This window comes from Trametes versicolor (assembly GCF_000271585.1).
Source record: "Trametes versicolor FP-101664 SS1 unplaced genomic scaffold TRAVEscaffold_6, whole genome shotgun sequence".
NCBI lineage: Eukaryota > Fungi > Basidiomycota > Agaricomycetes > Polyporales > Polyporaceae > Trametes > Trametes versicolor.
Window position 1 is genome coordinate 1,132,998 of NW_007360326.1, and position 26,963 is coordinate 1,159,960.

The following is a 26,963-nucleotide window of genomic DNA, read 5'->3' on the forward strand; positions in this document are numbered from 1 at the left end:
CAGGCGTCCTACAGCGGACCTCGCCACTGACGGTGCCTGTCAGCCGACCCTGGATAACCCAATGAGTTGGCCTCAGAGACATGTTGGCGCGATGGCTGGTAGCTGGGGGTGCTCGACATCGGGCTTGACGTGTGTCGAGCGAGCAAATGAACGGGACGAACGGGTTGGAGAGGCGCCGTGCGCGTGCGTCGCAGCACACCGGAAGATGCCGGTGAACCTCTTGGTCCTGATTTGGAAGGCATCTTTGCACATCGATCACCGACTTCCCGGCGTCTGCACTCCCTCTTCTCTTCCACAGCGACGCTCTGGATATCTTGAACGCCTTCTGGCTACGTCGCACCCCATGCTATATACTTGGCTCTATCGGAGAAATGGGACCGCCGGAGGTCTTCAAGATCCGTAGCTCCTCCGGGGTGGTTTTATCCGGTGGGTGCATGATGCCATTTGTCAGTGTCGAATCAGCCCCTTTTACTCCCTCCTTGGTTGGGTTCGAGATATTGTGTTTTATCATGGTGAATGCCGGGCAATATAAGGTGTTGGTTCTGGGCCGGCGGGGATGAATATGGTGCTCGTATTCTTTTCGCCGGACCGCCTCTCAGTATTCAATCTGCAACGGGAATGAGTCAATTATGCCTTGCAACGCGTACGCCGAGAGACCGTCTCAGTTTTCGTGTACAAACTCAGGCCTTCTTTATGGCCATACGGTGGAAGTAAATCAGCGAGCTATGGGTTAAACTAGACAAGGAATAATGTTCAGTTTGGCCCATAGCCTGCCGGAAGCAGGCTCGAACCAAGGTGATATTTACGTATCTCTCGAGTTATACGTTCCGGTTTCGACATACCACAGGGATACTGCGTTATTGGCTGTGAATGAAATCGGCCGCAAGAGTCGGTATCAGCCCGGCGGGGATGGATATGGAGTATGGCGTCTCTCTGCCGGACTGTATCTCTACCTGCGGCCCTGCAAACGAGTCGCTTATGGCTCGCGAGCGTATACGTTGAAAGGGCGTGGGTTAGGCCAAATGTGTGGACGCCAAAAGGGTGGCGGATTGCCATACGCCGCAGTCTGGCATCTAGCTACGCGTGTTCTCGCTGCAGTCGTGCTTTATCGACGGCAATCATCATGATGTTGGGCATTCGAAATTCCCGGGAACCCCTGTGCAGCACAGGACGCCTGCGCCTGTACAGCCAAGTTTAAGCTCGCCATACGATCGGAATGCATCAGCAAACTATGGGTTGTGTTCAACGGAATGACAGTTGAATTTGGCCCATGGATGGCTGGGAGCACGCGCGGGCGCAGGCGCTAAATATGTTCTTTTCGATTAATAAGTAAATTAGAACTACATCGGCGGACTGTAGCACTCGGTGGATATATGGAAGTCTTACGAGGAGATATATTCACGCATCGGGGATAACACCAGCGCGCTATGGGTTGTACTAAGCGAATGGAATGCTCAGTCCAGCTCATAGCACACAGGGCCATACCTCGGGCGAAGGCAGCACTGCAGACATAGACGTGTTTCATAACGTCTCCGCGCGCCTTGCGCGGTCTTTCCCCTCTTGCGTGAGCGGAACTGCAGAGCCATGGGTCAGATTAAAAGAATAGACTTTCAGCCGAGCCCATAGCACACAGGAACCGTGTCTCGGCATGATGTAGGCCGCTCGAGTCATAAACGCGATTTTCTCTATGTTGTGCCGATACTCAAGTATATGGAGCCTATATTTGGACAGGGGATTTTTATCTCGTGCTCCTTCGGTTGGGAGCAGGAACATGTAAGTAGTTCTGTCATATAAGTAGGCGAACAACGCTGGGCTCTATATAACCCTGCGAAGCGCCCAGTGTGCGCTCACTCGCTCGCACTTGCGTCACTTCCACGGCTCTGCCTTGCGCGGGTTGCGTTGGTGCGCCTCTGTCCGACGGTGTTTGTGCGCCGAGTCTCTCGCTCGCGACCGTGTCTCTATCGATGCTAGCGCCTGCTTGCCTCCCCATCGAGCCTCGTCTCTCGTGCGCCCTGCGAGCGGAGTCAATGATACCATACAAATCTGAATTAGAACAATCCCACCGTCATAGTATCGGTGCGACCCGCTGTCCTCAAAGCGCTATATTTCGCTGCGATTGGTCTACAACTGAGGGAACGAGCTACTTCATAGGGCAGTGGCTCGTCCCGGAATCGACGATGTTCTTCGGAATCCAGCCGGATGGGGTGATACCTGTGGTGTCGTTGCGCGTGTCAGCATGGCGCTATGTATTAATTTTTTTTTCTCCACTGTGGTGCATCGACTTCTTTACAGGGATGCAGAAAGCAGAAAAATCCTGGCGGCACTGCCAGTGGAAGCCAGAGCGTCGAAGCGCCGACTCGGGTGCCAGCATTGCCAGCGCAGAACAGTGAGTTGCGCGGGACGTGGAAAGATGACGAGGAGAGCATCGGCCCAGGTATTGGTGAAAACGGATGCCAGTGATTCATTAGAGCATATTCACGGGTACGCGTACCGGTCGCAGCAAGTTGGTGAATTATAACCGGAGCCCTGTAGCTTGGATGCGGCAGCCATGGCAGTGGACGCACACGATGGGCTTCCCGTTTGGGAAGAACTCGGCAGAAGACGCGAGCGCTAAACCGGGCGTGGGGATGGTGTCCAGATCGTCCCAGGAGGATCGATGCGCATTGATGATGTTTCCCTCAACTTAGCCCTACTTAGCCTTGCTCGTACACGCACTCTCTGCACTCTACATTGTCCGCATCCAGGCACTCGCTCTAGTCAGTATCCTCGCACCCGCTTGACTCGTCTCTGAAGAGGGCACCTTGACCCACACGTTTGCCTGCTTTCGCCCGGATATCTAGACGACGTAGCAGGAAGGGATACTCAGGTACGACATTGGTATTGTCTCAAGGATATAATCAAGTGATCCAAGCGAGCTCTTCCTGGTCCAAACGTTCATCGACTGCTACACTATCAGGATTCAGGACAGAGGACACAGATCACGCACCACGAGCTGCCCACGAAGACCGCTCCCGACTGTATCTTTGAGGTCCATGGTTCTCCGGGCTTCAGGAGGCAGCCATGCAGGGGAGCTGTACCAGCGCGCTATGGGTTGTACTAAACAATCTAATTGTTCAGTGCAACTCATAGCACACTGGAAGCATGCTTCGAGAAAAGTCAGCCCTGTATGTGACAAAACGGTGTGCGGATTGCTCGGCAATTAAATCGGACAATGGATATTGCTATGCAAGTGTTTCCAATGTCCGTTCACATAGATCTCGGGTTATAATTGAGCGGAATATGCTAGTATGGGAGTGTATACGTTGTATGGGTTGTAACAATCGAAACAGGCAACGACAATGCACCTTGAAGTGCAGAGTACGTGCTAGTCGAGAAGGGATGGACAGCGCTGACCACAAGTTGTTCATGCGTCGCCTCTGATATGCTTGATGTAGGAGAAGACCATGAAGACTGTGATGGCGAAGGGGGATCCGTTTGCCACCTGGGGGAGAACCCTTGGATGCGATCCCCTGGCTGTGTCACAGAGACGTTGTTGGCGAGGTATTGCCCGTGGGAGAGCTCGTCGACCTGTGCGGCACGGTCGACTCCGGACGTCTGAGTGTATGTAGGGGGAGCTGACGCCGCTATGGTATAGTTGACGTGTGCAGCCAGGGTCCCCTTGCGAAGGGGATCTTGCGAGTATGCGTCTACAAGGGAGGGCTGCGGAGGATGTCCCGTGATGTTGCCAACGACAAGCGGCGAGCTCGCCATCAGTTGAGGAGAGACATCGAGGAAACCCTGAGGCGGAGTCATTGCTGGTGGAATGGCAAGATTTTCCTCCGGCACAATGTGGTCATACGTTCCGATTGCGCTGTGGTTGAGAAGGTTCGGTTCAGACTTACGTTGCGCACAGTATGACACAAGAAAAACTCACGCAGTGTTATACGATCGGTCACGCACGGTGCGGCCGCTCTTTGGTCGCGCTGCAGGAATGGCACTCTCTTTGGCACGTCGACGAGATGCTCCTTGACCACTGGCACGACGCGCCTTCTTGGGCATGTGGGACGTAAGATCTGGCGAGCGCGCTAGCCCGTTGTGCTTGTAGTCTGAATATATTGGCGCTGTGGCGGTCGCGCCCGCGTTGCCAGCGCCGAGACTTCGCGCATTGGGGTGGAACAATTGTGGCGCTACTGGGCCTCCACGGGCAGGACCATCAGGGTGTCGCCACTCCGAACTAAACATGGGCTGCCGGAAACTCGGATGGGCCGGCGACGCGCGCTGAGGGAGGGCAGTCGGTGCCCAGATCGCCCGGGGACCAGACGTTTCCCGCGCGTGATCTTCATACGCTCGACGCGATTGAGTAGCGCCAAGAAACGCGCGACGCATTTGAAGCTCGGGATGTGGCGGGGGGTATACGACGTTGCCCAAGGCATCGGAATAAGCGGCCCATTGCGGGTTGTGATACGCTGCTTGGACGTCGTGTTGTGCATGAGCTTCTGCTGCGAGCGGTCCCCATGGGTGTTGCTGCGACTCCATACCGGCAACATGCATCGGGTACATGGGCGTGTAGCTCCAGTGCTGCTGCATGCTGTCGGGAAGGCCGCGCTGTGGCGGGGATCGCTCGTGCGGGGGCCGGTACGGCGTGTAGTAAGGGTGGCGTGTCGCACGGCGGATGACGCCCTGGCTCCCGGTGGAGGCAACTGGCCGGATTGGGGAAGGAAGAGGAGCCGTCTGTTGGTGTTCCGTCACCAAGGGGTAGGGTAACACGGCCGAGGTGGAGTACGTGAGTGTGGATGTGGTGGCGGGAGCCTGAAGGGTGGCGTCCGGAGGCATCGGCATCGGCACGTTCGCCTAATGTACCCGCTGTTAGATGGCGTCACCCCGAACGACCAGCAGCTGTAGTCGGACACTCACCAATCGCGGAGGGCTGTCTTTCTTGGGTTTTGGATGGTTTAATTTGATTTGAACGATGTCGAGCCTGGCCTCCATGCCCTACACATCCCCCAACACAAAGTTCTGGTTAGCTGCATCGAATCGGCTCAGATTCGATAGGAATACCGGGTACGCAATGGCCAACTTTTGGTGACCCTTCAAGCTTTTGACTAATTCAGAATCCCCAGCGTTCACTGTAATCCCTCCCGGGATCATCGCCACCTCATCAGGTGAATGTGGGGGTTTGTATGATTGAAAGATCATGATGAGCGGCGAAATATTGATTGGGTGTAATGTCGCGGGCAGATATGAGAAGAGTGCGTAGATGGGAGGGTGGACAGAGAGACACAAAAGCTCATCGTTGGGTGTTCTGTTTTTCAACCACCCGTCGGAGTTGGACCGCGAAGCCGAGAAGCCACAGCATCAGGGGCACGCCCCGTATATTCTCACACAGTGCTCCCCCGCACATGCATCAGGAGAGCCAGGCTAGAAGCTCGCTCCGAGCGAGTGGGTACGGGCGTGAGAGCCACATATATATGTGCAGGGTGGGGGCTATGATGTGCGCGCGAGCTTGTTGCGAATATACGCAACGGGGCAGCTCAGACGGTGCACGGGAACGCGCGGACTCGGACGCGCCACCTGGCCGCCAAAGAAGCGCAAAACATAGGGGGAGCTGATGACTCTCGCCGCCATCTCAGAACGCAGATACCCGAAGCCCGTCACGGAACGCGCGCGCAGAAGGTTCGGAGACCTCGAGGTGCAACTATGGCTGAATTTGTGTTCTCGGTGTTTTTCGGAGGAGAACCTGTGCTCGTGGGGCGGTTCAGCTCTTTCTTCCAGGCACCGCGAGCCAATGATTGAAGGGGATAGACTCACCGTTAACAGCCTGCATCAGGAAAAGCCAAATCCTCCAGACGGAGACGCCCGACTCCAGCGCTCCAGGGGCCTCCATATGGAGACACGTTCTCCATCCCTGCGACAAACCTCATCTCGCTCTTGCTTCGACGTACGAGCTCATAGATCTGGCCTTCCGTAGGCCGGCCGCAATGATTTTAATTGTGAGCGGGGAGGGCGTCGTTGGTGAGTCGCGCGGGGAAGCCGTGGGAACGCCTCCATAGGCTCCATATGGCCGCGGATGGAGACAGGGCGTCTCCGCATATTGGGGGGGAGTCTCCAGCGCTCAATCCAACCACCTGTTACCATATAGGGCCCCTGGTTCCTGAGGTCATTCCTGATGTGTGTATACACCCGCTCTCGATGTGGCGAGGCCTCGCCCCTCCACTATCCGGGGCGTCGAAAGGGAACCGATGAGAGCATCTATAGCTTTTTTGGAGATGCAAAGATTCCGGCCCAGCTTCGAAGATTGATCACTGCATGAACACGCCTGCACCGCGAGGCATTAGGCACTGCCGAAGTATGTGGCGATGCTCCTCGGAGGCTGGAACGGGTGGATTCGCACAACGCGCTAGGGTCGTAGGACGCGGGTGCGATAGTAGTTCATGTGTATTCCGGTGCCAGGAAATGGCCGCAGAACGCACAAATGTGAAGAAGTCGTTGCCAAGGCGCGGCGTTGGGCGGCGGGCGTCCACAGGCAGAGTTCGGATTCGTTGGCGTCGTGGGAGTAGGCGAACAACAAACGCTTCCGTTTCGGGAACCGGATCAGCAGCGTTCTTGGGCGCTAACTTGCTCTCCTCGGCTCGACACAAGGTTTGAGTAGCAGCGCCGATCCAAGCAGCCTATGAGTCGTTTAGCAGCAGAATGTATGAAGATCTCTGGGAGCACGCGTACACAGGAGACGTTGGACCGAGTCAGCATGCATCCGAGTCGCGAGTGCAAGCGGCGCCGGCCACACTGGAAGGTGCCGAGGTCCCGATTGGGCCAGAAGTACATGTGTCTATCATCGATCTCTTCCGGCTTTGCATCTCACCGTCCTCCTGGCTCCCTGACTGTGGGGATCGCTACCCTACACTCGCTTTGGAGGCCCTCGTTCTAGGCTACATGTCACAGGCGCTATAGCTAGTATGCAGTGTCACTCCGACAACATTGTGTTTAAGCAGGGTGAGTGCGGATCCCTCCCCTGTTGCATCGCTACATATTCTATATCGACCCTCCTGATCCCGTGCATCACATATGCGCAAGAAGCTCCCAATGACAAGCGCTACCATCCCGCATCTACCGACACTTCTGTTCCCTGTTCGCCCCCGAACATATCAACAGTTGTGGTAATATTGATGAGCTATAGGTTTATGATCAGATCTAAATGCAATCTGAGCGTAGACCTATAGCCCAACAATAAACGACTGTACGCATGCACATGTAAGAAGTGTACAGCGCCGGGCTTATCTTGTATCGCACTGAGGCTGCCGCTTTTAGATGGGAAGTGTCTGTTTGTTGAGCAGTGGCTGACAAGCGCTACTATCGCACATTTACCCGCATTTTTGTTCTCTGTTTGTCCTCGAACATATGAACACTCGTGGTACTATTGATGAGCTATGGGTTTAAGATCAAATTTGGTGAAATCTGAGCATAGATCCATAGCCCAACAATAAACGACTATACATGCACATGTAGCAAGTGTACATCGCCGAGCTTATCTTGCATCGCATTCATCTTCTCGCGCAGACAAGTCAGTGTTATAGATTCAATTTCATTACAAAGGGTACGTCAGTGACTCTATCGGGTCACTGTATGTATGCTGGGATACTGAGACAGGAAGGACGGGGGTGTGGAATGAATATAGGTTTATAATCAAATCGAGAGGGGCTTCGCTGCGATCGACTGCAGAAATTAGACTGCCTCGCCAGTAGTCATCGCTGAGAGACACTGGGTGCGAAGGAAATGCGTCGGGCGATTTGACGTGAGTGCCGCAAGAGACGTCGTAGGGGATACGGCTATCCGGATCGTGGTAGTCACGGTTAGCCAGCTGAAGGTCATGGTAGTCTCGTTCTAGTATGTAGCTCGCAGCAACATCTTGGACGATCTCGGGCGGAGCAGGGCACATGGTAACGGAGCCGCCGTGGTCGACCGCACGTCGATGAAGGGCGATGTCATCGTAGTGATTTTGAACCGGTTGCGGCATTCCATGAACCACTGCCGGGGGCCATGATGGCGATTCGTAAGCCAATACCAGCCCATGTAGGCCCGTGGGGACGGACGGGTGATGACCATACACCACTGGGAAGTCGTAGGTAGGTGTGGTCGGGATGGGGAATTGGAGCGGCACTGACTCGCCCGATAGATGAGCGTGAGGCGCAACCGGGGAAGACCAAAGCGCGGATTGTGAATAGACCCGCGTCTTCGTAAGATACTGCCAGTGGGGATACGACGTATCGCGCTGCGATGGAAAGGTGTCTCCGTCGCCGCTGTAGAGGCCTCCTTCCTGCTGCAGATGGCCAAGGACCGCGCACATGTCTTCATCGACACCGGGATAGTACAGAGTGAAAGGCTTGTTCGAGCTTGTGTGGTCGAGCGCAAGTCGCGCATGCAACTCCGAATCTCCGAAGCCAGCGTCGTGAACGGAGACCTGTCCCGGCTGCGAGAGACCTCCGTCCAAGTTGTCGTCGGATGCTTGCCAATAAGCGGTGGTTTGCGAGGGGTCGGGTGCGATGGGGGTCCGTCCCAGTTGCTGTGGACTCGGCGGGCGACCTGTAGATGGGAGGATCCAATCCTGACGCTGATATACTGGGAGCTGGATCGACGCGGGCGCAGGCACAGTGAACGAATACCCAGTGTTGACCACCTCATCAAGCTCGTAGGGCGTAGTATCGATAGCCTTGGTGGGCTCGGGCGATGCTGTTGATGCAAAGCCTGCGCGATGCGGTGCCGTGCCCCCACACATCATATTGCTACAAATCTGATATTCCGTGGCGGCCATGTGCGGTGGCACGTAAGAAGCGTCGTGCTCAACGCGGGCGTACGCGTGCTGAAGTTCCGGGGAATGATAGGGCGCAAACTGTATCGGATCATCTCCGACGAAGTTGGGCGATTGCGAGTTTGTAGTTTGCAGCGTGAGGGCGGGCTCTTTGTCGCGAGCGACCATTTCTTGAAAGGCCACACCAGGGATAGAAAGCGACAACGCGAAACGTTCTCCGTCGTAGCCGCGTCGCTCGGCATTGCGCTGCTCTAAGATGAACGTCTGAAACTCGCCATTGACATCTGAGCCAGCAGGGCGTTCGAAGACCTCATATCCCGCGAGCGGCGGCTCTTGAGTGTACTGCCTGGTCATTTCAGCGGGGACGGGCTGGTTGACGAGGTATGGAGTTGTGCGGTAGTCGAGAGCGCTGTTTGTGACAGCGGAGGGCGAAACGCGACCGGGGTGAACCCGGCGCATACGCTCTGCCGCAGACAGATCATAGTCCGTGTCCGCGAAGTGCGGAGAGGAGACATTCTGGGGCTCGACGTGATGGCGCGCGCGCGCGTTCTTATAGGAATAGTTGACGTCCGAGTCGTGGCGGCGCTTGAGGGGCGAAAACGTCGTCGGTGATGCTGTAGTCGCCACCGCGGGCATTGTAGGCGGAGAGAGGGAGGACAGTGACGAGCGGACACCACTCAGTAACGCATCGTCCGGCCGTTGGGCGGTGCGGTGCGACATGGGATGGGTGTGTGTTGAGGCAATGTTGACGGAAGCGTCGGCGCGGTAAGAGTCTCTAGGGGCCTCGGCTGATGACTTGGGCTCTACGTCGACCGGGGCGGTCTTCTTGGGTCGCCTGGGCCGTGGTTTGCGCGCGTATGAAACGGCGCTGGGAGTCGCGAGCGAGCCACGGCGATCCCGTCTCTGCTGACGCACAACCCTAGTCAGGCTACAGACTCACCCATCGCTCGGCAAAGACTCACTTGGGCAGGCGTCGGTGCGCCCCGACCTAGGGCATCGCGTGTCGCAGGCAGGGCATGCATGTTGTGGAGAAGCTCTGAGGAAGGGGCTTGAAGGACGTGCCGTTGCGACTATTGCGGTGCGGGCGTCATTGTCTGGGAGATAATTGGGGGTTGTATCGTCCGTCGTTGTGCTCTCGCTCAGGCTGGTCATAGGTATCGGTGATGTGGCGTCTGCGCCACCATTCGCATCGCTGGCCGCCAACGCGTGCTGTTCGAGCCGTTCTTGTCTGTCTATCGCCGCCTTCCGTGCTTCAACGCCGTTGCAATCGAGCACAATAATACAACCTGGAGTCTGGACGGACAAATAGGTGCAATGTTCGGTGAGTGACATTGACCGCCACCATCCGCTCAGGAATAATCCAAACTCACTTTTTTATCGTATGACATGAGGCTCTTTGGGATTGGACGGTCGCATCGGCCGGTCTTGAAGGCATCTGGCTTGCGCCTGGGCAGAGTCATTGGCTGTGGATAGGTATGAGGGAGACAAGATACAAAGGGGATATCCGACGTGGGGTCAAAGACGCAGCCTGAGGAGGCCGGCCTTGTACTTTCCAACCACCTGGCGGAGTTCGACTCCTGATCGCGAGAAGACACGGCATCACCAGCATACTCCGCGGAAAATCAGCGGGCCGCGCTATCACAGCCAGAAGCTCTGAGCACATAGCCCGCTAGCGTGTGAATGCAGACCCAATGTGACGAGGTGCACAGGCCCTGGCTTGTTCGGATTCCTAGGACACTGCTGAACACGTTGCGATTATGTTCCAGAGGGAAGGTCGGCCTCCGCTGTGCGGGAAATGTGGCAGCCACCTGCACTCAAAATGATTCAACGCTCCCAGGGTATATTGTGACATGCAATATGATGCTCGGTGTTCGCCGCTTCGTGGGGCCCTAGGCAATATTGCGGCGAATACAGTGGATCTGGTCTCTGAAAAATATGCTGAACGTTCCATTATCTTGAAAAGGGGGTATTCGTCGCATGTACTTGTGTGTAGGGATGGATATGCATACATACAGCCGACAGACGACAGTGCCAACGCCCCGGATTGGGCACACGGCGCGAGGTGCTGAGTTGGTGAACTCGGCGCGGCCCTAGCGTAAGGTGTTGGAAAAGTGTGACTGGCACTGGCAGTGGACTGGGTTACCCGCGGGCAGAACGAGAGGTTCAGGGTCGCGCAACTGGAAAGTGGTGGGAGGTCAACCGAGCCAGACGCAGCACGCTCAACGACGGGTTGCCGAACCAGGCCCGCGTCCCAATCAGGAACGAAGGTTCGCTACACGTGGTCGTCCGAGATTCGGATTCCCTCAAACCTGCCAAGTGTGTCCAGGGTTCGTATGTCTCCGTGGACCATTGCAAAACGATGGAGATGTGGACGACGGGCCAGAGGACCCCGCGGATGGCGGATTTGTTGAAGCTGGATGCCCGATACTAGTACCATTTACCCACCACTTAAGTAGTAATGTCGCGTACCTCGTGTTAGATTTAACGAAGAACCTCGACTCCTCTACTTGACACATCCACAGTATTATTATAGTCTGTATGCTCACGCACGGTATAGAACGTCGAAGAGGAAGGGCAGGCCGAGGCCGAGAATGATCAAGATGATGATGGGCGCCTATTTATGCCCGAGCCATCTTGGCGTAAACCACCACACACATTTCGACACTCTCAGTTGCCGCATCCTTCGATGGTCTCCCAGCCTTCAGGATAATGCGCGGAATGACAGGCATTTTTCGCGTTCAGAAAACTCAAGCTCATCTTCGTCAATATTATCGTGGATCGATACAAGTAACATCCAAGTATAACACCCACCTCCGAAGGAGTCTCTCCGACCACGACTCAGTCCTCCCTGGAGGTCATGCCTTCCATTTCTGCCATCTCCTCTTCTGATTTTTCTTCAAGCTGGTCTGGCAGCATCTCCCAGGTTCCGTCTGCTTGCCGCGCGTCCGCATTGACCCTCCGGAACGATTGTTCCTGCAACGCGAGGCACAGCTTTTGGGCATTGTGCGTGTCGCTGTCCAATTGACGGACGGACGTGGAGACCCAGTGAGCTACTTTTCAGAGTCATCTTGATCGTGGCTTATGGAGGCCGGTGTTGATTGAAATCCTCTTTGTCTGAACCAGAGTCGTCGCGCGAGCATGCCGGCCGCCCAATAAAGTGAGACCGGAGCTGGCCGAGTGGCTACCGTGACTATTGTCCCAGGTGGGACAATACAAGGAACTCCCTCGCAAGTATGATTTGCCGAGCGTGGCTAGTCTGTTGATTTCGCTTATAATCACTCAAGTCGTGCATGGACCACACTCTTCTTCCCTCCACCGACGTTCCGCTCTGCTAACCTCACCTTCCCCATTCCCAATCTCAACGCGCAACATGTCTTCGGCAAACTATCAGCTCGACGCAGACGACTTCGTGGAGCAGTGTTTCCCCAGCCCAACGACAGGCCTTCGTCCGATCAGGAACATCAAGCTGTGCGGAAAGCGGTGCCCCGTAACGGAGTATGAACGCTACGTTGACATCGTAGGTGGCTAGTTGAGTCATGCGAACGTGTTTATTCTGAGAGAGCACACAGACCAACATGCTGAATCGTTCGGGACATTGCCATGGCTTCCGGTTCATCACGATTTACCACAAGCGTGCAGACGGCGCGAATCGTGCATGGGCAGCGGCGTGGCCTAACAAGGCCGCGCCACCGAAGAGGCTTGTAACGTCGCGGCCTAGCGAGCAGCGGCTGGAGCCCATGCACCAATACTCCATGGATATCCCCACCATCTGCTACGGCGCCGAGGAGATATCCAACGATCCGTTCTACCAGTATAGCCTTTCAGTCCACGCCCAGTTGAACGCCGACGACACCCGCATTTTGGATCGAGTGCTTTGGCGCGTGGGGATCGCGTTCAGCTACCAACACCGGAAATTTTGCTATGTATTCCTGTTCTTTGGTTACAAGGCCCGCATTCTACGCGTAGACCACTCTGGCATCACGTTTTCAGACTACATCGATTGCTCCACAAACGCCACGCACCTCCTGGACTTCCTGCGTAGGTTCTCGCAAGCGTCGCCCGCCGACCGCGGAATAGACCCTACGGCGGAACACATCCCGCACGACTCGCCTCTCGCAGACAAGATGCGACTGCGTGCCCAGCTCAACAAGGACCCTGACAACCCCCTGGACTACCCACGCCAGGTGTTTGAACAGTCGCTCCAGGAGAACTGGCCCTGGTTCAAGCTCCCCATCGGTGAGGGCGCCTCCCGCCGCGAATTCCTCGTCGCAAGGCCTCATTACGAACGTCAATGCGCTCTCCCGGACACCGGCTCACGAGGGTACATCGGGTTGGACCTGGGCGACCCCGACCAGCGCCTCGTTTTTCTGAAGGATATGTGGCGACCGATCAATATGGGACGTCTTCAGGAGGGTGATATCGTTGCACGGCTGAACGCCGCGGGTGTTCCTTACGTGCCTACTCTGGTGTGTCACGGAGTTGTCGACGGCCAGATTACGCTCTCCGATCGGGTGTACCGCCGTGCGTCAATCCTAGCTCGCGAGCACTATCGCGTCGCGATGTTGGAGATCGCGAAGCCACTCAAGGAGTTCAGCGACAGCAAGGAGCTCCTCGGCGCGTTGATGTGTTGTATCATTGGTGCGTCTTCTGCCCTCTGCCTTCTTTGAGCAAGACCCTCTGACATACAACACGCACATAGCCCATAAGAAAGCAATGCAAATCCCAATCATGCACCGCGACATCAGCATCGGGAACATCCTCCTCTGCTGGGACCCCGTGCTCAAGAAATGGCAAGGAATGCTCACCGACTGGGAGGTCGCGACTGACTTTACCGGGAAATGTACCGTCAACGGGAAGCCTGATAACGGTTGCGTAAGTCCCGTCTTCCATCCATTCAAAGACGTACCTAACATGTTTAATCCGGGGCATTTTAGGGTACGAGCGCGTTCGCTGCGGTCCGCCTTCTGGATGGTACCATTGGCCCGAAAGAGCGGCAGCCCGAGGACGACATGGAGGGCTTCCTGCACGTCCTCGTCTACGCGGCCGTGAGCTTTATGCCCAGCAACCTCAAGAACGTCTGCGCGTTCATCCAGCGCTACAACAACGAGGACCACTACCTCGCGATCAAGAACGGGTCATACCGCGCCCGCTGCGTCGCGGAGGCGCAGATCCTCATCTCCAAGAAGAGGTCCGGGACGAAGCTGCAGTTCGCTCTCCCCAGCAGCGCCGCGGTGCGCTCGACGCGCCGTCCGCGGTACACACATCCCCTCAACGAAGTGATCCAGCAGCTCCTTGATTGGCTGCACGCCCGATACGAGGTGATGGTCCCGACGTGGAAAGATCGAGAGTATGGGCCGCCCAAGGGCTCAGATAACAAGATCTTCACCGCGGACCGGATAGTCAAGTTGTTCGAGGACGCCATGCAGGACCCCCAGTGGCCGTCCGGGGATAGGTGCGAGGACCGGCGCCCCGCAGATTTCGAGGATATACCGATCGAGCGCACTGCTATTCGCGAGGTGCTCCCGGACGACGTTCCTGTCCCGCGTCCTAAACGGCAAGAGCGGCCTGAAGTAAAGCCCCCGCCAGCCAAGAGGAGGCGGCGCGCGTGAAGATGGTTATCGCTTGTGAGTATCTTCGTCCATGTATAGCTTACTCGTCCTGACGCTGCCCTTCTCGTAGTCGTTCTATCACCGGCACGCGTCCATGTGTGAGTGGCCGATGGTCAAAGACATTTCTGTCCGTCCGCACTTGTATATCCAGTGGTTCTTTTTTGGACTTTACTTTCCTGTACTCACTTCATTTGTACTTGTACTCGCAATCATCATCAAACGACGCATACCGCCTACACCGAGGTTGGAGATATTGCATGAGCCGAACGCGTCCCACGCACATCCCGGAACCAGAACGAGCACGACGCGCAAGGATGAGTCAAAGTATACACTTGCGCCGGGTATCCTCTCTACCTCCAGAGATGTCGAAAACCATGTCATGTATCGTAGCGTACCGAAGCAGGGCCGCTGCAGCGCTCCCCAGTATCCTCCCTACCGCCCCGTCCTCCCCTCACCCACTCCCTCCACAAAACCAAACCCCTAGAGCCCCTCGGCCCTCCTCCCGCCCGCCCAATAGGATGTCCGTGTCGACGTACCGAAAGCGAAAGCATGCGCGTCATGAATAGGAAGGGGAGCGTGGAAAGCGTTAAACTACACGTAAAAGAGAAACGGGTGCGCCGGTGCCGCCAAGTCGGGTCGGAGCCGCGAATCAAGATTAGGTACAACTAGCAAGGGGCGGGAAAAGGCGGGGCGGGGAGACCAGAGCACAAGGGGGAGGGGGCGGATTATATGAGCGACGCGGTGCCGCCCTGTTGCTGCTGTGGTTGCTGTTGTTGTTGCTGGTTCTGGCTGAAGCTGCCACCGAAGAACGACGCGCCACCGCCGAACGAGGGCGCGCCAGTAGGGTTCGCGTTCAGGCCGAACGGCGACGGCGACGAGCCCAGCCCAGCCCCACCCGCACCGAACGAGGGAGTCGAAGTCGAGCCACTGAACGCACCGCCCGTAGGGTTCCCCGTCGTCGAGAACATCGACGCACGGAACGGGTTCGCCTGTGGTGCGGTGCCTGTGGCCTGCGGGCGAAGACCGACGCCTAGTGACGACGTGCCCAGCCCTGTTGCCTGCCCCGAGAACCCAGGGAAGCCTGTCGGCTGGGACCCGAGAGTGGAGCCCGGGTTGGACGGCGGCGGGGACGTCGCGGGGGTAGAGGGGTTAGAGGCGGGGATGGGGGGCAGCGATTCAAGCAGGGCGGCGCCGAACGAGGACGACGGCTTGAACGCCTTGAGCCCGCTGAACCCAGTCGTTTGTGGCCGCAATGGCGCGCTGCCGGCGGAGGAGATGGAGATGGAAGGAGCCGTCGTGGAGGTCGCGCCCGTGGGCTGCGAAGAGAGTGACGAGAAAAGAGAGTCTGAGAACGTCGAGCCGGATGTGGTGCTTGACGTAGGTTGGGAAGTGAGTGGCGAGGCGAACGAGGAGCCTGGCTGTGACAAGCCACCTTTCGAGTCTGAGAACGCGAAGGAGGAAGCTATGCTAGCCATGACGGAACCGTTCGCTGCAGTACCGTTGGTGTTCGGCTGCGAGCCAGAACCGCTCGAACCGAAGTTGCTGAACGACGATGACGAGAATGCACCCGTCTGCATGGGCTGCTGCTGCTGCTGTTGTTGTTGCTGCCCTTGCGTATTGTTCTGGCTCCCGTAGCCCATAGCGAGGTCCAACAGCGTAGGCTGCTTTGGCACAGGCGGCACAGGCGGCGCAGGCTCGACCACTTGACCAAACGGATTCCGCGAACCAGTTTGGTGTGTCCTCACCGGCTGCGCTGGCGGCGGGCCGGAGGACCCTGACGAGAAGGAAGGTGCGGGGCCGGTGAGCGGCGCTGTCGCCGAACGCGGCGGTACCGGCCCAGATGACGACGCCGATGCTGACGCTGACTGAGCAAACGGCTGAGCGATGTTCGACCCGCTCTGCGAGGCGCTCGGTGCGCCGGTAAACTGGTTCGAGAAGGGGAAGGACGGTTGGCCAGTCGGCTGTCCCGCCTGGGGCTGCTGGAATTGGCTGAAGTTCTGCATCGGGTTCGCCTGCTGCTGAGGTTGTTGTGGCGGCTGTGGCTGCTGAGGTGGCTGCTGGTTCTGTACAGGGAAGGGGTTGGTGCTTTGGGGCGCGCCCATGTTCTGGCCGAATGACGGCATGCCTGTGCTCTGCGGGAAGAGTGTGCTCTGTCGGAACGGGTTGGCGCCTGTCATCTGTGGCTGCAAGAACCCTGTCTGTTGCGGAGCTAGGAACGGCTGGAACTGTTGGACAGGTTGATGGGTAGCCTGCATCCCAAAGGGGTTCGTCGCGCCCATCATGGGAACCGCCGTGTTCTGGGCGTATACATAACCTGTGGGCTGTCCTTGCAGCTGCGGTTGCTGTCCGAACGCTTGCGCGCCTGCGAACGCTGCTCCCGTCACCATCTGTTGCTGGAAGGGGTTCTGCATAGCCTGCTGCTGGAAGTAATTGCTAGTCGGGCTACACGAGAGTCAGCAATTGCGGGAAGTGACAGCCGTAGGTATTTACCTGTTCGTCTGTGGGTTGAACATGGTGTGTTGTTCTTCCTCGATGGCGGAGAAGAAGTCAATCAAGGCTTTCTGTCCGGGGGTCTTCGTGCCTGAGTCTGATGAGGAGCTTGCCTCTGGCGCTTTCGGCATAGGTGCTACATTGCGTATTGTCAACAATGTTGTACAGATGTTATACGGTTTGCGACGTACCGATCTCCGCGGGCTTAGGACTTGACTTGATGCCGAGCCTGGCGTTACGTTCCGCTGCCTCCTTTTGGGTCTTGTACTCGATCCTGTTTTGCTCGAAGTTTGAATCGTTCAAGTACTCCTCGAGAGAACTGGCAAGAGAGACGGGCGCCTGGCGTTTATGTCAATACGGTCATCAACGTGTGTCAGCCATAGAGCTTACATGTCGGAGGTTCGGTATTGGAACGTTGAGCAGATTCTGCAGCTTCTTCGCGACCCCGAGGTATTCCACTACGCGCTCTGTCTGTTTGCAGAAGTGCTTGTAGATAGCGAGTGCCTCTTCGGCGTCGATGTGTGACATCTCGAAGTAGTGTTCAAGCACGTTGATGACACCTTCATTGCAAGCTTGGAAGAGGATCAGGAGGTCCTTCACCAGCATCGAGAGTGCAGTCACGTTTAGCTCGTCTTCAAGATTGTCGAGGTAGAACTGGGGTAACACCATCAGTGATACAGGCAGCGCGAGGATGTTGCGGGGACGTACCCGACATTCGACCAACGCGTCCACCATCTTCTGAACAACCTTCGTCTCGCGCAGTAGGCCCTTCTCTACCGTCATGACACGCAGTTTCCGCCCAGACATCGTCTTGCCCCGCTGGAGAGAGCTGGTGGGAGCCGGGGGCGGGTTCTTGCCGCGCTTCCGCGAACCGTGGTCCATCTCTTCGTCGATCGCCTGGGAGTTGCGCATATCTCGGTTGGTTTCGGACTGCACCCGAATCGCATCATGCTTGAGCTCGCGGTACGCTCGTATCCGTGTGTCCAGGTATTTCGAGTAGTTCTGCAGGTTCTGCGGAGCATCGTACCCTGCCCAACGCGGGTGAGATGGGAAAGCGCAGTGATCGAGGTCGAGCAGTAATCACCTTCCCAGGTGCCGGTCGAAACATTGCGCAGCTTCAACACATCGGAGGAGGAAAGGTACTGGAGGATGTTGTCGGTAGCGCCATTCCGGATCATGGTGTGGAGAACGATCAACGCCTTGAAGACGACCTGCAGAGAGGTTAGGCGGTGCAAGCCAACATGAACGCTGTACGCACGATGACGTTCGGCTCGCGGAAACGCGGGGAGAGGGCCTTGCAGACATCGTGTACCGCGCCGTCCTCTGACCAAGTCGCGGCGATGATGGGGTCAAGATACTGCAGGGGAATCGACATGAGCCTTCGGCGAACGGGCAGTGCGATCGTAGAGTATAAGCAGGTGGGATCGGCGCACCTTGGACTTGGGCGGCGCGGCCTTGGGCTTGCAGGCGAGCTTGACGGTCTTCTCGAAGCTCGTCATGGGGTGCAGCGCGAGGGGCGACGAGGACGACGCGGGGAGATGTGTACAGGATGAGGAGCACGACGAGCAGCGAGCTGGACTTGGTGTACCAGGACCCCAGCCAATCCACCAAGAACTCACATCCGGTTGGAGGCCCATTTGGGCCGTTTTCGGGGGTCCCAAATCCGGTGTTTTTCGGGGATTTTCACATAAGTTGCGGCCGGCTACGCCGGATTCGGGGGTAAAATGGATGTAACATGGCTTTAGGCGCCCGTTCAGCGCTGGTTCGATTTCTCGGCCCGGCCGGCCTTTACTGGGTTGGATGGAGAAACGATGGAAAACAGAGCGCGGCGTGCTGACGTCGCTTTTTGGGTAACTTTTGTCTCCAGCCGGGGCCCCGGCCGTCTGGTCGGCCGAGCGAGGCTTACTTTCGGGGTTCTGGCATATGACTATCCCCGCGAGGGCTTGTTTTCGGGGCTGGGGAGGGATGTAACCCCGGCCGCTGAAGGCCCCATTTTCGGGGAAATCGACCTGAATTTCATGTAAGTTTCGGGCCCTCCGGGCCCATTTTCGGGGATTCCGGCATATGAGCTCTTGGTGTATTGGCCGGGGTCCTAGTGTACCGGGCAGAATTGTTTTGGTCCAATCTGCCGGCAGAAATGGCAGAATGGCAACTGCCAGGGCCGGGAAATACTGGCAGACATTTAAGCGCCAGAATTCTTCAAGCCTTGCGCCGACAGAAAATGTGTGCACATGAACCGGCGAAGTCGACACCAGAGTATCAAAACGATGTTGAACGCATCACTGATAGCGTTTGTGCACTGTCGCTCACGGCTGGGAGGGTACGGTAAGCTCGCAACCCACTTTTCTCCGCGGGGCACCTGCTGAGATTAGCGCCCATGCCGCTTGGTGCGAATCATGGGCACTCGTGTTCCTCAGAAAGGTCTCTATACTCGGTTTCCAGCAAACCATGACGGTGGCGAGTTTTATGCAAGCCCTTTGGACCTAGGAAACCCAGTTTGAGTGGTTATACCCTCATTAGGCGCGCACATTCTGCCAAATTCTGCCCGAGTCGGAGCCCGGCAGAATGGCAAATGCCGCTTGGCAATTGCCCGCGGCGAAATGGCCTGGACTGGAGTTGATGAGAAGCGCCGGAGTTGCCAGAAATGGCCTCACCGCCGCGGCAAATCCGGCACTCAGAGGCCGGCCGGACGGCCGGAAGGCGGCGGCAGCCCTGCGCCAGGGGGATGCCGCGTCGGCCCGAGCGTCCGGCGAGGCCGTCGTCGAGGAGAACGGGTGAGACAGCGAGCTGCGCCGTGTCGGCATCTCCGCAACGCCCTGGGATTTTGTTCTCTGTTCCGCGCTGGAGGGTTGTCTCGGCGGAATCATCATGCCAAGTGGCTTCGTTACACGACGGCTCTCCTCTTAACGGCCCCCGGTATCCCCTCTCAAATAGCCTCAGTCCTTCCCCGCCGCTCTCTCCATTCATACCCCCGCCGTTGCCCGCAGCGGTCCTGCGCAGCACCGCCGCAACGCCACTCTTTATCCCTAGAACTTGAAGGGCGCGGTAGATGACGATGTTCCCGTGAGTCCTGCTCCCCACCAGCACGCAGCCTCCATGTTTGCTCAGGCGATCTCGACACTAAGGCGTTCGAGGTCTACGCGCTACGTTGCGGCCGCAGTCTCAGCTATCTTCGTTGTCTCCACCCTCTACTACGTCCAAGTACCACATTCTGGCGAATACTTGCCGCACTGGACGGATTCTGTTCCGACGCAGGACCAAGCCCCCTCCAGTTCGGACTACCTCTGGGATACCCGCGCTGCTCAGGTGAAGCAGGCCTTCCGCCATGCGTATAGTGGCTACAAGAGGTACGCCAACGGCTACGATGAGCTCAGACCACTATCGAATACTGCGGTGAACAAGTGAGTGTCACTACAATGCACTGAAAACCGTGCTTGACTCGTTCGGACTAGCTTCAATGGCTGGAACGTATCCATGTACGACTCCCTCGACACCATGATCCTCATGGGCCTCTGGGACGAGTTCGCCGATGCACTTCCGGTAGTGCAGCATGGGGATTTCCGTGCGGTAAGTCGTCTGTTCAAGCCTCCTCACTGCACGCGGATTTGGTCTTCCCGTCGGACGTCCATTCCCGCTTGCTATTGGACACACACGTCGTGCTTCCCAGTCCCGCGACGGTTCCCTCGGTGCTTCTCGCCTATATGAATGCTCGTGGACTTCCCACATGCGTGCGAGCGTCTTGGCAGTCGTGCTGTCCGTGCGCCTGACATCGTGTACGGAGACCATTCGGTCTCTGAACGCACGTGGAAGCGGAAGTGGTATATCATGCTGCCTAATGTTTGACATGATTTAACGCTATGTCAACGTCCCTCCTAGCGTTCTCTTGCTAGACTGGAATTCTTGTATAACAGGTGGGACAACCCCGTCTCTAGGGCGTGTAATAGCGCGCGGGAAGACGGGGAAGTATCATTGAGAACGTAGCCCGTCACCCCGGATAGCAACCACGCCAAGTTACTCATGCAGCCCGGTCGGCGAGTGTACGGCTTTGCGGCGTGCGCGCAATGCAATGAGGCGCATATACGATGCCAATCTCCTGATATTTCTGTCTTGCTCACGATTCCCCCTACCAGACGCTAATTCGCATATACAGATACGCAACACGCCAGGCGAAGGCCCGTGGACGCGTTCGCAATACGCTCCTTTCTTCGAGACAGCTATTCGTTATCTCGGCGGCCTGCTTGCCGCATATGCCCTCTCCGGCGAGTCAATATTGCTGGACCGCGCAAGCGACCTCGCTACCCTCCTAGAACCCGCCTTCAACACGCCAGAGGGCCTGCCGAGGTTCGGCGTGAACACGAACACGTCCGTTGTCTCTGCGTTATTTTTGTCCTGATGTTGGCTAACATGCCAACAGTACGGCAACCACGCCGGCTCTTAGCGGCATATTTGCGGAGGTCGCATCCTGCCAACTGGAGTGGACATATGCCGCCCATGCAACCGGAAACAAGACGCATTATGACAAAGTGAGTGCTGGTACGCGAAATGTAGACACGAGTGCTCACATTACTACAGGCGAGTAAAGTCATAAGCACTCTCGCAGATGCAATGGAGGACCGCCAGGGCGGGATGTTCCCCACGCATTGGCATTTGAGCACCGGACGGCCGACAAGCGGTATGTTACCCTGTTTCAGTGCGTGGATGTACACTGAAGTGAAAGATAGAGTCGCGCTCGGTGGGTGCCGCGGCGGATAGCGGGCACGAATACCTTCTCAAGCAGTACTTGCTCACGGGCAAGACTGACATCGAGAACCTCGAGATGTGTACGTGCCTTGTCTGCGTGTATTATCTTCTCCTGCTGACTGTAGTTCCAGATCTGCTCAGCATGAACGAGGTTCTCACCCGTTTACTCTACATCACGCCCGAGCGTGGACTCCTCTACGTCACGGAGACGAGCGGGAAGGGGTTCACGGCGTCGCACACCTTCGAGCACCTCGCGTGCTTCTTCCCCGGGCTCCTCGCACTGGGAGCACATACGCTCGACCTTAACCTTTCCGACATCGACCGCAATAGACTAAACCCCGAGGCGCGGCGACAATACGATATCCTCATCAAGTACGACCTGAAGTCGCTCCATATGGCTGCAGCAGAGGGACTCGCGACAAGTTGCTGGCTGATGTACGCGGACCAGCCCAGTGGACTCGGGCCCGAAGTGGTCTCCATGGCGCACGATACCCACGTAGGAGGCAAGGTCGCGGACCGGCAGGGCAAGCTGTGGATCGAAGCCGTCGAGGAGTGGCGCAAGGGCGGCAAGCACGGTCCCCTGCCAGGTCTGGGCGAGAAGAAGCCCATCATGTATACCCGTCCGGAGAAGTCGACGATCGCGGGGGGTCCCTGGGACTACGTGGTGAGACGCACGGAGTACTTCCTGCGACCCGAGGTAAGTGCCACTGCTCTCCCGGGCCCGCGATTGCCCGCCCTGCCCGTGTCGAGTGCTGAGTGCTGAATACGCTTTGGCTACAGACGATCGAGTCGATCTACATCATGTGGCGCACGACGGGGAACCCGGTGTGGCGGGAGCGCGGGTGGGCGATCTTCGAGGCCATCGAGCGCGAGACGAAGACGGCGTCGGGGTACGCGAGCCTGAAGAAGGTCACGCAGTCGCCCGGGCTGCAGATGGATGACCAGCCGAGGTGTGTGACGCTGGTGATGCGTGTCTCGTGCGTGCTGACTGTTGTGCCCAGTTACTTCCTTGCGGAGACGTAAGTGCTGATTGCTCGTGCGACGAGGATTGCGATGCTCGCGGCCCTCGGAAAACTGCTGGAAAGTCCGCACCATTGGTGATCTTGTCAGGGAGGATCACCATCTCCTCGCTGGTTCCCTCCCAGCCTTTTCCGCCATTCGTACTCGATTGGGAGAAGGCTGAGGAGATGTATCCACCAGACGTGACTTTACAACAGCTTCCCGGGAGCCGGGAACGCCCTAATACCCGTCGTGTCGGATCCCGTTCCGCGGCGTGCTAACGCTGTGCCTTAGGCTCAAGTACTTGTACCTGCTGTTCAAGAATGAAGACCTCGTGCCCCTGGACAAGTGGGTCTTCAACACCGAGGCGCACCCACTGCCTATTTTCACGTGGAGCGACTGGCAGAAGCACAAGTTCGGCATCCCGCGCTGAGGCGTCGCGTTCTCGTGTTCTCGCCCCGCGCATGTGCGTGCGGGGGAGACTGTGGGGATCTAGTGAGTGTATCTTCGGTATAGAGGTCTTCGGTCGGCCGAACGCGTCCTGACCGGTTCCGCAGGGAGGATCTACTGGGATCGATACCCCGATCCCGATCAGGAGTAATAGACGGCGCATATTGGCATATGATACATCGTGATGGGACCTCGCCGGAGCAGCCTTCGGGCATGCCGCTTCCCGATGGAACGTCGCGGGGCGGGACCCGCCGCGGAAAGAGCGTCCGGCCGGCGCGTAAAGTATACTCGCCCGGGACAGTGCGTTTATCTTGTACTATTTACACGGCGATTTGGGGCTATGATACCTCACCCTGACGGTCTTAATACGAAGCGTTTCGAGACGGCGTAGGACGCTGGTGTGCGCAGGAAAGTTACGGTGTTCCGAGCATCCTCGCAGCAAGGAAGGAGATGGGGGCGGGGCTACCCCAGGTTTACCCCGGTCAGGTGAGTTCGGCATCGCAGAATCAGGGGGAAAGATAGGAGGCCGTTTGCTCGATCGCACTCCCGCCGTGCCGGAACACGGCCCGTCCCCTCTCAGTGTACGCTGCATGATTCAAATACGCGCTCCTCCCGCCGTGCCGCCCTCCATTATTCCCCTCTCTCACTCTCTTCCGCCCTCTTACCACCACCATGGCCAACCTCAAGCAAGGCGAGTTCGTCGGCTCTCTCGATTGCGGCACCACGTACGTCTTTCTCGCGCTGTCTACTGCGGAATGCGAACGCAGCGTTTGACTGTCTTGTGATCTTTACTCTTCAGCTCTACTCGTTTCCTCGTCTTCGACAAGTATGCGAACATCGTGGCTGAGCATCAGCTGGAATACCCGCAGTACTACCCCGAACCCAGGTACGTCGCGCGACCCAACATCGCCCACCTCGATCGCTTGTAAACCTTACTTACCCCACGTCCGCAGCTGGCATGAACAGGATCCCGAGGAGTTGATGGCGAGCTGCGACGCCTGCATCGCTGAGGCGAGCAAAGCGCTCGAGGCGGCCGGGTGGGCCAAGGAGAGCATCAAGGTCATCGGTGCGTGCCTATCACGGTCAACTGACTGCCATTCGCGATAGCTAGACACCGGTCTGACGTGCACTCTCCCATCGTGCGTTCTTAGGCATCACGAATCAGCGTGAGAGCGCGGTGGCCTGGAGCCGCAAGACGGGCAAGCCGCTGTGCCGCCTGATCGTGTGGGACGACTCGCGCACGAAGAACACGGTCGCGCACTTTGAGCACAAGCTGCAGACTGCGGGTATCGAGGTCGCGCCCGGGGAGTTCAAGAAGGAGGAAGAGGGCATCCAGGCGCTCAGGAAGCTGTGAGTTGTGTCCCGTGGTGATGTCATCTCATCCGCGAAGATCTGTGCTCAGATTGTCGCGAAAAGGTCCGGCCTTCCGATCTCGACCTACTTCTCGGCGATAAAGCTGCGGTGGATGATTACCCACCACGAGAACGTCCGCAAGGCGCATGAGGAGGATGACCTCATGTTCGGTACCGTCGAGTCCTGGATCGTCTACGTGCGTATACATTTTATATGCGCTTTAGGGGCTACGATTAACCTCGTCCCTATAGCGCTTGGCCGGCGGCACGCAGTCGAACCTCCACATCACCGATGTGACCAACGCTTCGCGCACGCTGCTCATGAACCTCAGTACTTTGGAGTGGGACCATGTGCTGTTGAAGTTCTTCGAGATCAAGGACTCTGTCCTGCCCAAGATCGTCTCCTCATCCGAGGTTTACGGCGAGCTTGCGTACGGCCCACTCAAGGGCGTGAAGATCGCTGGTCTCGCGGGTGACCAGCAGGCGGCGCTTGTGGGCAACAAGTGCCTGAAGCAGGGAGAGGCGAAGTGTACATACGGCACTGGCGCATTCCTGCTCTTCTGCACGGGCGAGGACATCGTACAGAGCGGGCACGGACTTCTGTCGACGGTATGCATAATCTACATATATTCAGTCTTCCTCGGAACTAATCCCATTCCACAGGTAGCATACCGTGACGGAAACAACAAGCCCGTCTATGCTCTTGAGGGTAGTAGTACGTACTTCCTGTCATCTTTAGCTATCGCCCTTTCTGACCCTGGGCCCAGTCTCCGTTGCCGGTAGCGCAATCAAGTGGCTTCGGGACTCGATGAAGATGGTTCAGTCGGCGCCCGAGGTGAACACTCTCGCCGAGTCTGTCCCGAACACCGGGGGCGTGTACTTCGTTACCGCCTTCTCTGGTCTGCTTGCGCCTTACTGGGACCCCGGAGCGGCGGGTCTTCTCATCGGTCTCTCGGCGTACACGACCCCGGCACATATCTGCCTCGCCACCATCGAGGCGAACGCCTTCCAGACGCGTGCGATCCTCGAGAACATGAAGCTCGACTCGAACGCGGACCTGAAGCACCTCATGGTCGACGGCGGCATGACCAACGGCGACAAGGTCATGTCCGTCCTCGCTGACCTCGGTGGCTTCACCGTCATCCGGCCCGAGATGCGCGAGTATGTATACCCGTCCGCCTAGCCCATCTACGCATGCTGACGTAGTGATGATTTTGTAGGTCCACCGCGCTCGGCTCGGCGCTGCTCGCGGGCTCGGCGGTGCGCCTGCACGGTTGGGACATCAGCAAGCCGGAGACGCTGTCGGAGGTGAACACGAAGGGCAGTCTCGAGTTCACGCCGTCGATGCCCGAACCCGAGCGGGAGAAACGTTGGCAGGGATGGAAGCGTGCCATCGAGCGCTCCAAGGGCTGGGAGGAGGGTGTCGACGAGTAGGCCTTCGCACCGCCTATCGAGCGTGTTGTTGGCGAGGAAGAGAGAAGCAGTACGAATGCTTGTATACCTAGTAGCCAGTATCTGTATAACGACACACATGTAGTATTGTTGGCGACGGAGATGAGTATATGTAACTTATCTAGTTTGGTTCCTACCGGTAGCGCGCTATCGAGCCAAGTCGTACCACCAGCCTGTCAACCCACCGTATCGTCGTTCTGCGACGGTCCATTGAGACTGCATCGAGACTGTTTGGGGACATCTGGATTCCAAATGCCCTGAATCCAGATGCCCACGCGGAGCGAATCGACGTTCCTAATTGGGAATTCCTTATGTGGTTCGGCGAGGAGTTGTATTTTGGCGCCTGGCTCAGTTGACCTCCTACCACTCCTGCGATTCTTTTCACCTCTCGTCTTGCCAGCCCATGGAAATTCGCATCATCTCAACTCCTTACGCTAGGGCCGCGTTGCGTTCACCAAATTCCAGTTTCCAGCGCTTCGCGCCGTACGCCCGGCAATCCGCGACGTTGGCACTCTCGTTCTCAGACTGTATGTATGCATATACATCTCTACACGCCAGGCGATGTAGCGAATATCCTATTCTTAGGATCATAGCATGTCCAGGATTCCTCCCAGAAACCAAGTCCCCTGTATTCACCGCAATATCGTCTAAAGCGACCTGTGCGAATATACGCCCCATTCCGCGCCCCATCGCCCCAGGAAGCATCTCGCCTGACGCCGAACATCATCGGAACGTCACAGGATTACCCGTCCGTAGAGCTTCTGCGGACTTCCGCGGGCACGACAGCGCAGTGCCAGCTCAGAGGTGTCCCTGTCCGTGTACTTGGGCACAGTCGCGGAGTTCAAGTTTGCATTCGCAATTTGATCTGGCCACTCAGTTATCGCCATCGCACGGGACATATAGACGGGGTTCTATCGTCGTGTGATACGCATGCAGGGCTGCGTGCTTCCAGGGCACGCCTCTGATGTTGTGCCCCTCGCCTCCCGGATGTAACTCCGGCCGTGGTGGTTCGAATCTCGAGAGTACAAGGGCCCTTCCCCTTGAGCGTGGCTGTCTCCTTGTATGCCTGTCTCCCCCAGGCGGTTGCCT

At 57.4% G+C, this 26,963-nt stretch overlaps 6 protein-coding genes across 6 annotated transcripts; 3 read left to right on the forward strand and 3 right to left on the reverse strand.

Moving 5' to 3' along the window:
* Positions 1-2,140: 2,140 nt before the first annotated feature.
* On the reverse strand, positions 2,141-5,175 carry TRAVEDRAFT_20467 (uncharacterized protein; the record flags this gene model as incomplete). Its single annotated transcript, XM_008039917.1, has 9 exons — positions 2,141-2,211; positions 2,492-2,526; positions 2,565-2,610; positions 2,773-2,836; positions 2,987-3,096; positions 3,345-3,876; positions 3,940-4,830; positions 4,894-4,971; positions 5,038-5,175. The coding sequence occupies 9 exons, from the start codon at positions 5,173-5,175 to the stop codon at positions 2,141-2,143; spliced, it is 1,965 nt and encodes a 654-aa protein (XP_008038108.1).
* A 2,386-nt stretch (positions 5,176-7,561) lies between these two features.
* On the reverse strand, positions 7,562-9,804 carry TRAVEDRAFT_47619 (uncharacterized protein; the record flags this gene model as incomplete). The annotated part of the gene is made up of 2 exons (XM_008040157.1): positions 7,562-9,688; positions 9,745-9,804. The coding sequence occupies 2 exons, from the start codon at positions 9,802-9,804 to the stop codon at positions 7,562-7,564; spliced, it is 2,187 nt and encodes a 728-aa protein (XP_008038348.1).
* Positions 9,805-12,005: 2,201 nt separating this feature from the next.
* TRAVEDRAFT_64881 (uncharacterized protein) lies at positions 12,006-14,624 on the forward strand. Its single transcript, XM_008040530.1, has 6 exons — positions 12,006-12,013; positions 12,067-12,299; positions 12,352-13,420; positions 13,482-13,654; positions 13,717-14,406; positions 14,462-14,624. Exons 2-5 carry the CDS (start codon positions 12,153-12,155, stop codon positions 14,389-14,391), a joined length of 2,064 nt encoding a protein of 687 aa, XP_008038721.1. The 5' UTR covers positions 12,006-12,013; positions 12,067-12,152; the 3' UTR covers positions 14,392-14,406; positions 14,462-14,624.
* Positions 14,625-14,703: 79 nt separating this feature from the next.
* Positions 14,704-18,432, reverse strand: TRAVEDRAFT_72034 (ANTH-domain-containing protein). The gene is made up of 8 exons (XM_008040531.1): positions 18,315-18,432; positions 18,140-18,238; positions 17,966-18,092; positions 17,590-17,909; positions 17,272-17,535; positions 17,073-17,220; positions 16,882-17,017; positions 14,704-16,833 (listed from the first exon to the last, which is right to left on the reverse strand). The coding sequence occupies exons 1-8, from the start codon at positions 18,378-18,380 to the stop codon at positions 15,117-15,119; spliced, it is 2,877 nt and encodes a 958-aa protein (XP_008038722.1). The 5' UTR covers positions 18,381-18,432; the 3' UTR covers positions 14,704-15,116.
* Positions 18,433-19,977: 1,545 nt separating this feature from the next.
* TRAVEDRAFT_123722 (seven-hairpin glycosidase) lies at positions 19,978-23,053 on the forward strand (the record flags this gene model as incomplete). Its single annotated transcript, XM_008040532.1, has 11 exons — positions 19,978-20,282; positions 20,334-20,443; positions 21,048-21,243; positions 21,296-21,404; positions 21,454-21,553; positions 21,603-21,701; positions 21,753-22,093; positions 22,130-22,318; positions 22,402-22,571; positions 22,623-22,640; positions 22,915-23,053. The coding sequence occupies 11 exons, from the start codon at positions 19,978-19,980 to the stop codon at positions 23,051-23,053; spliced, it is 1,776 nt and encodes a 591-aa protein (XP_008038723.1).
* A 661-nt stretch (positions 23,054-23,714) lies between these two features.
* TRAVEDRAFT_72036 (glycerol kinase) lies at positions 23,715-26,037 on the forward strand. Its single transcript, XM_008040533.1, has 9 exons — positions 23,715-23,795; positions 23,870-23,956; positions 24,024-24,136; positions 24,222-24,420; positions 24,487-24,619; positions 24,675-25,031; positions 25,086-25,137; positions 25,190-25,583; positions 25,643-26,037. Exons 1-9 carry the CDS (start codon positions 23,743-23,745, stop codon positions 25,854-25,856), a joined length of 1,602 nt encoding a protein of 533 aa, XP_008038724.1. The 5' UTR covers positions 23,715-23,742; the 3' UTR covers positions 25,857-26,037.
* The last annotated feature ends 926 nt before the right edge of the window (positions 26,038-26,963 follow it).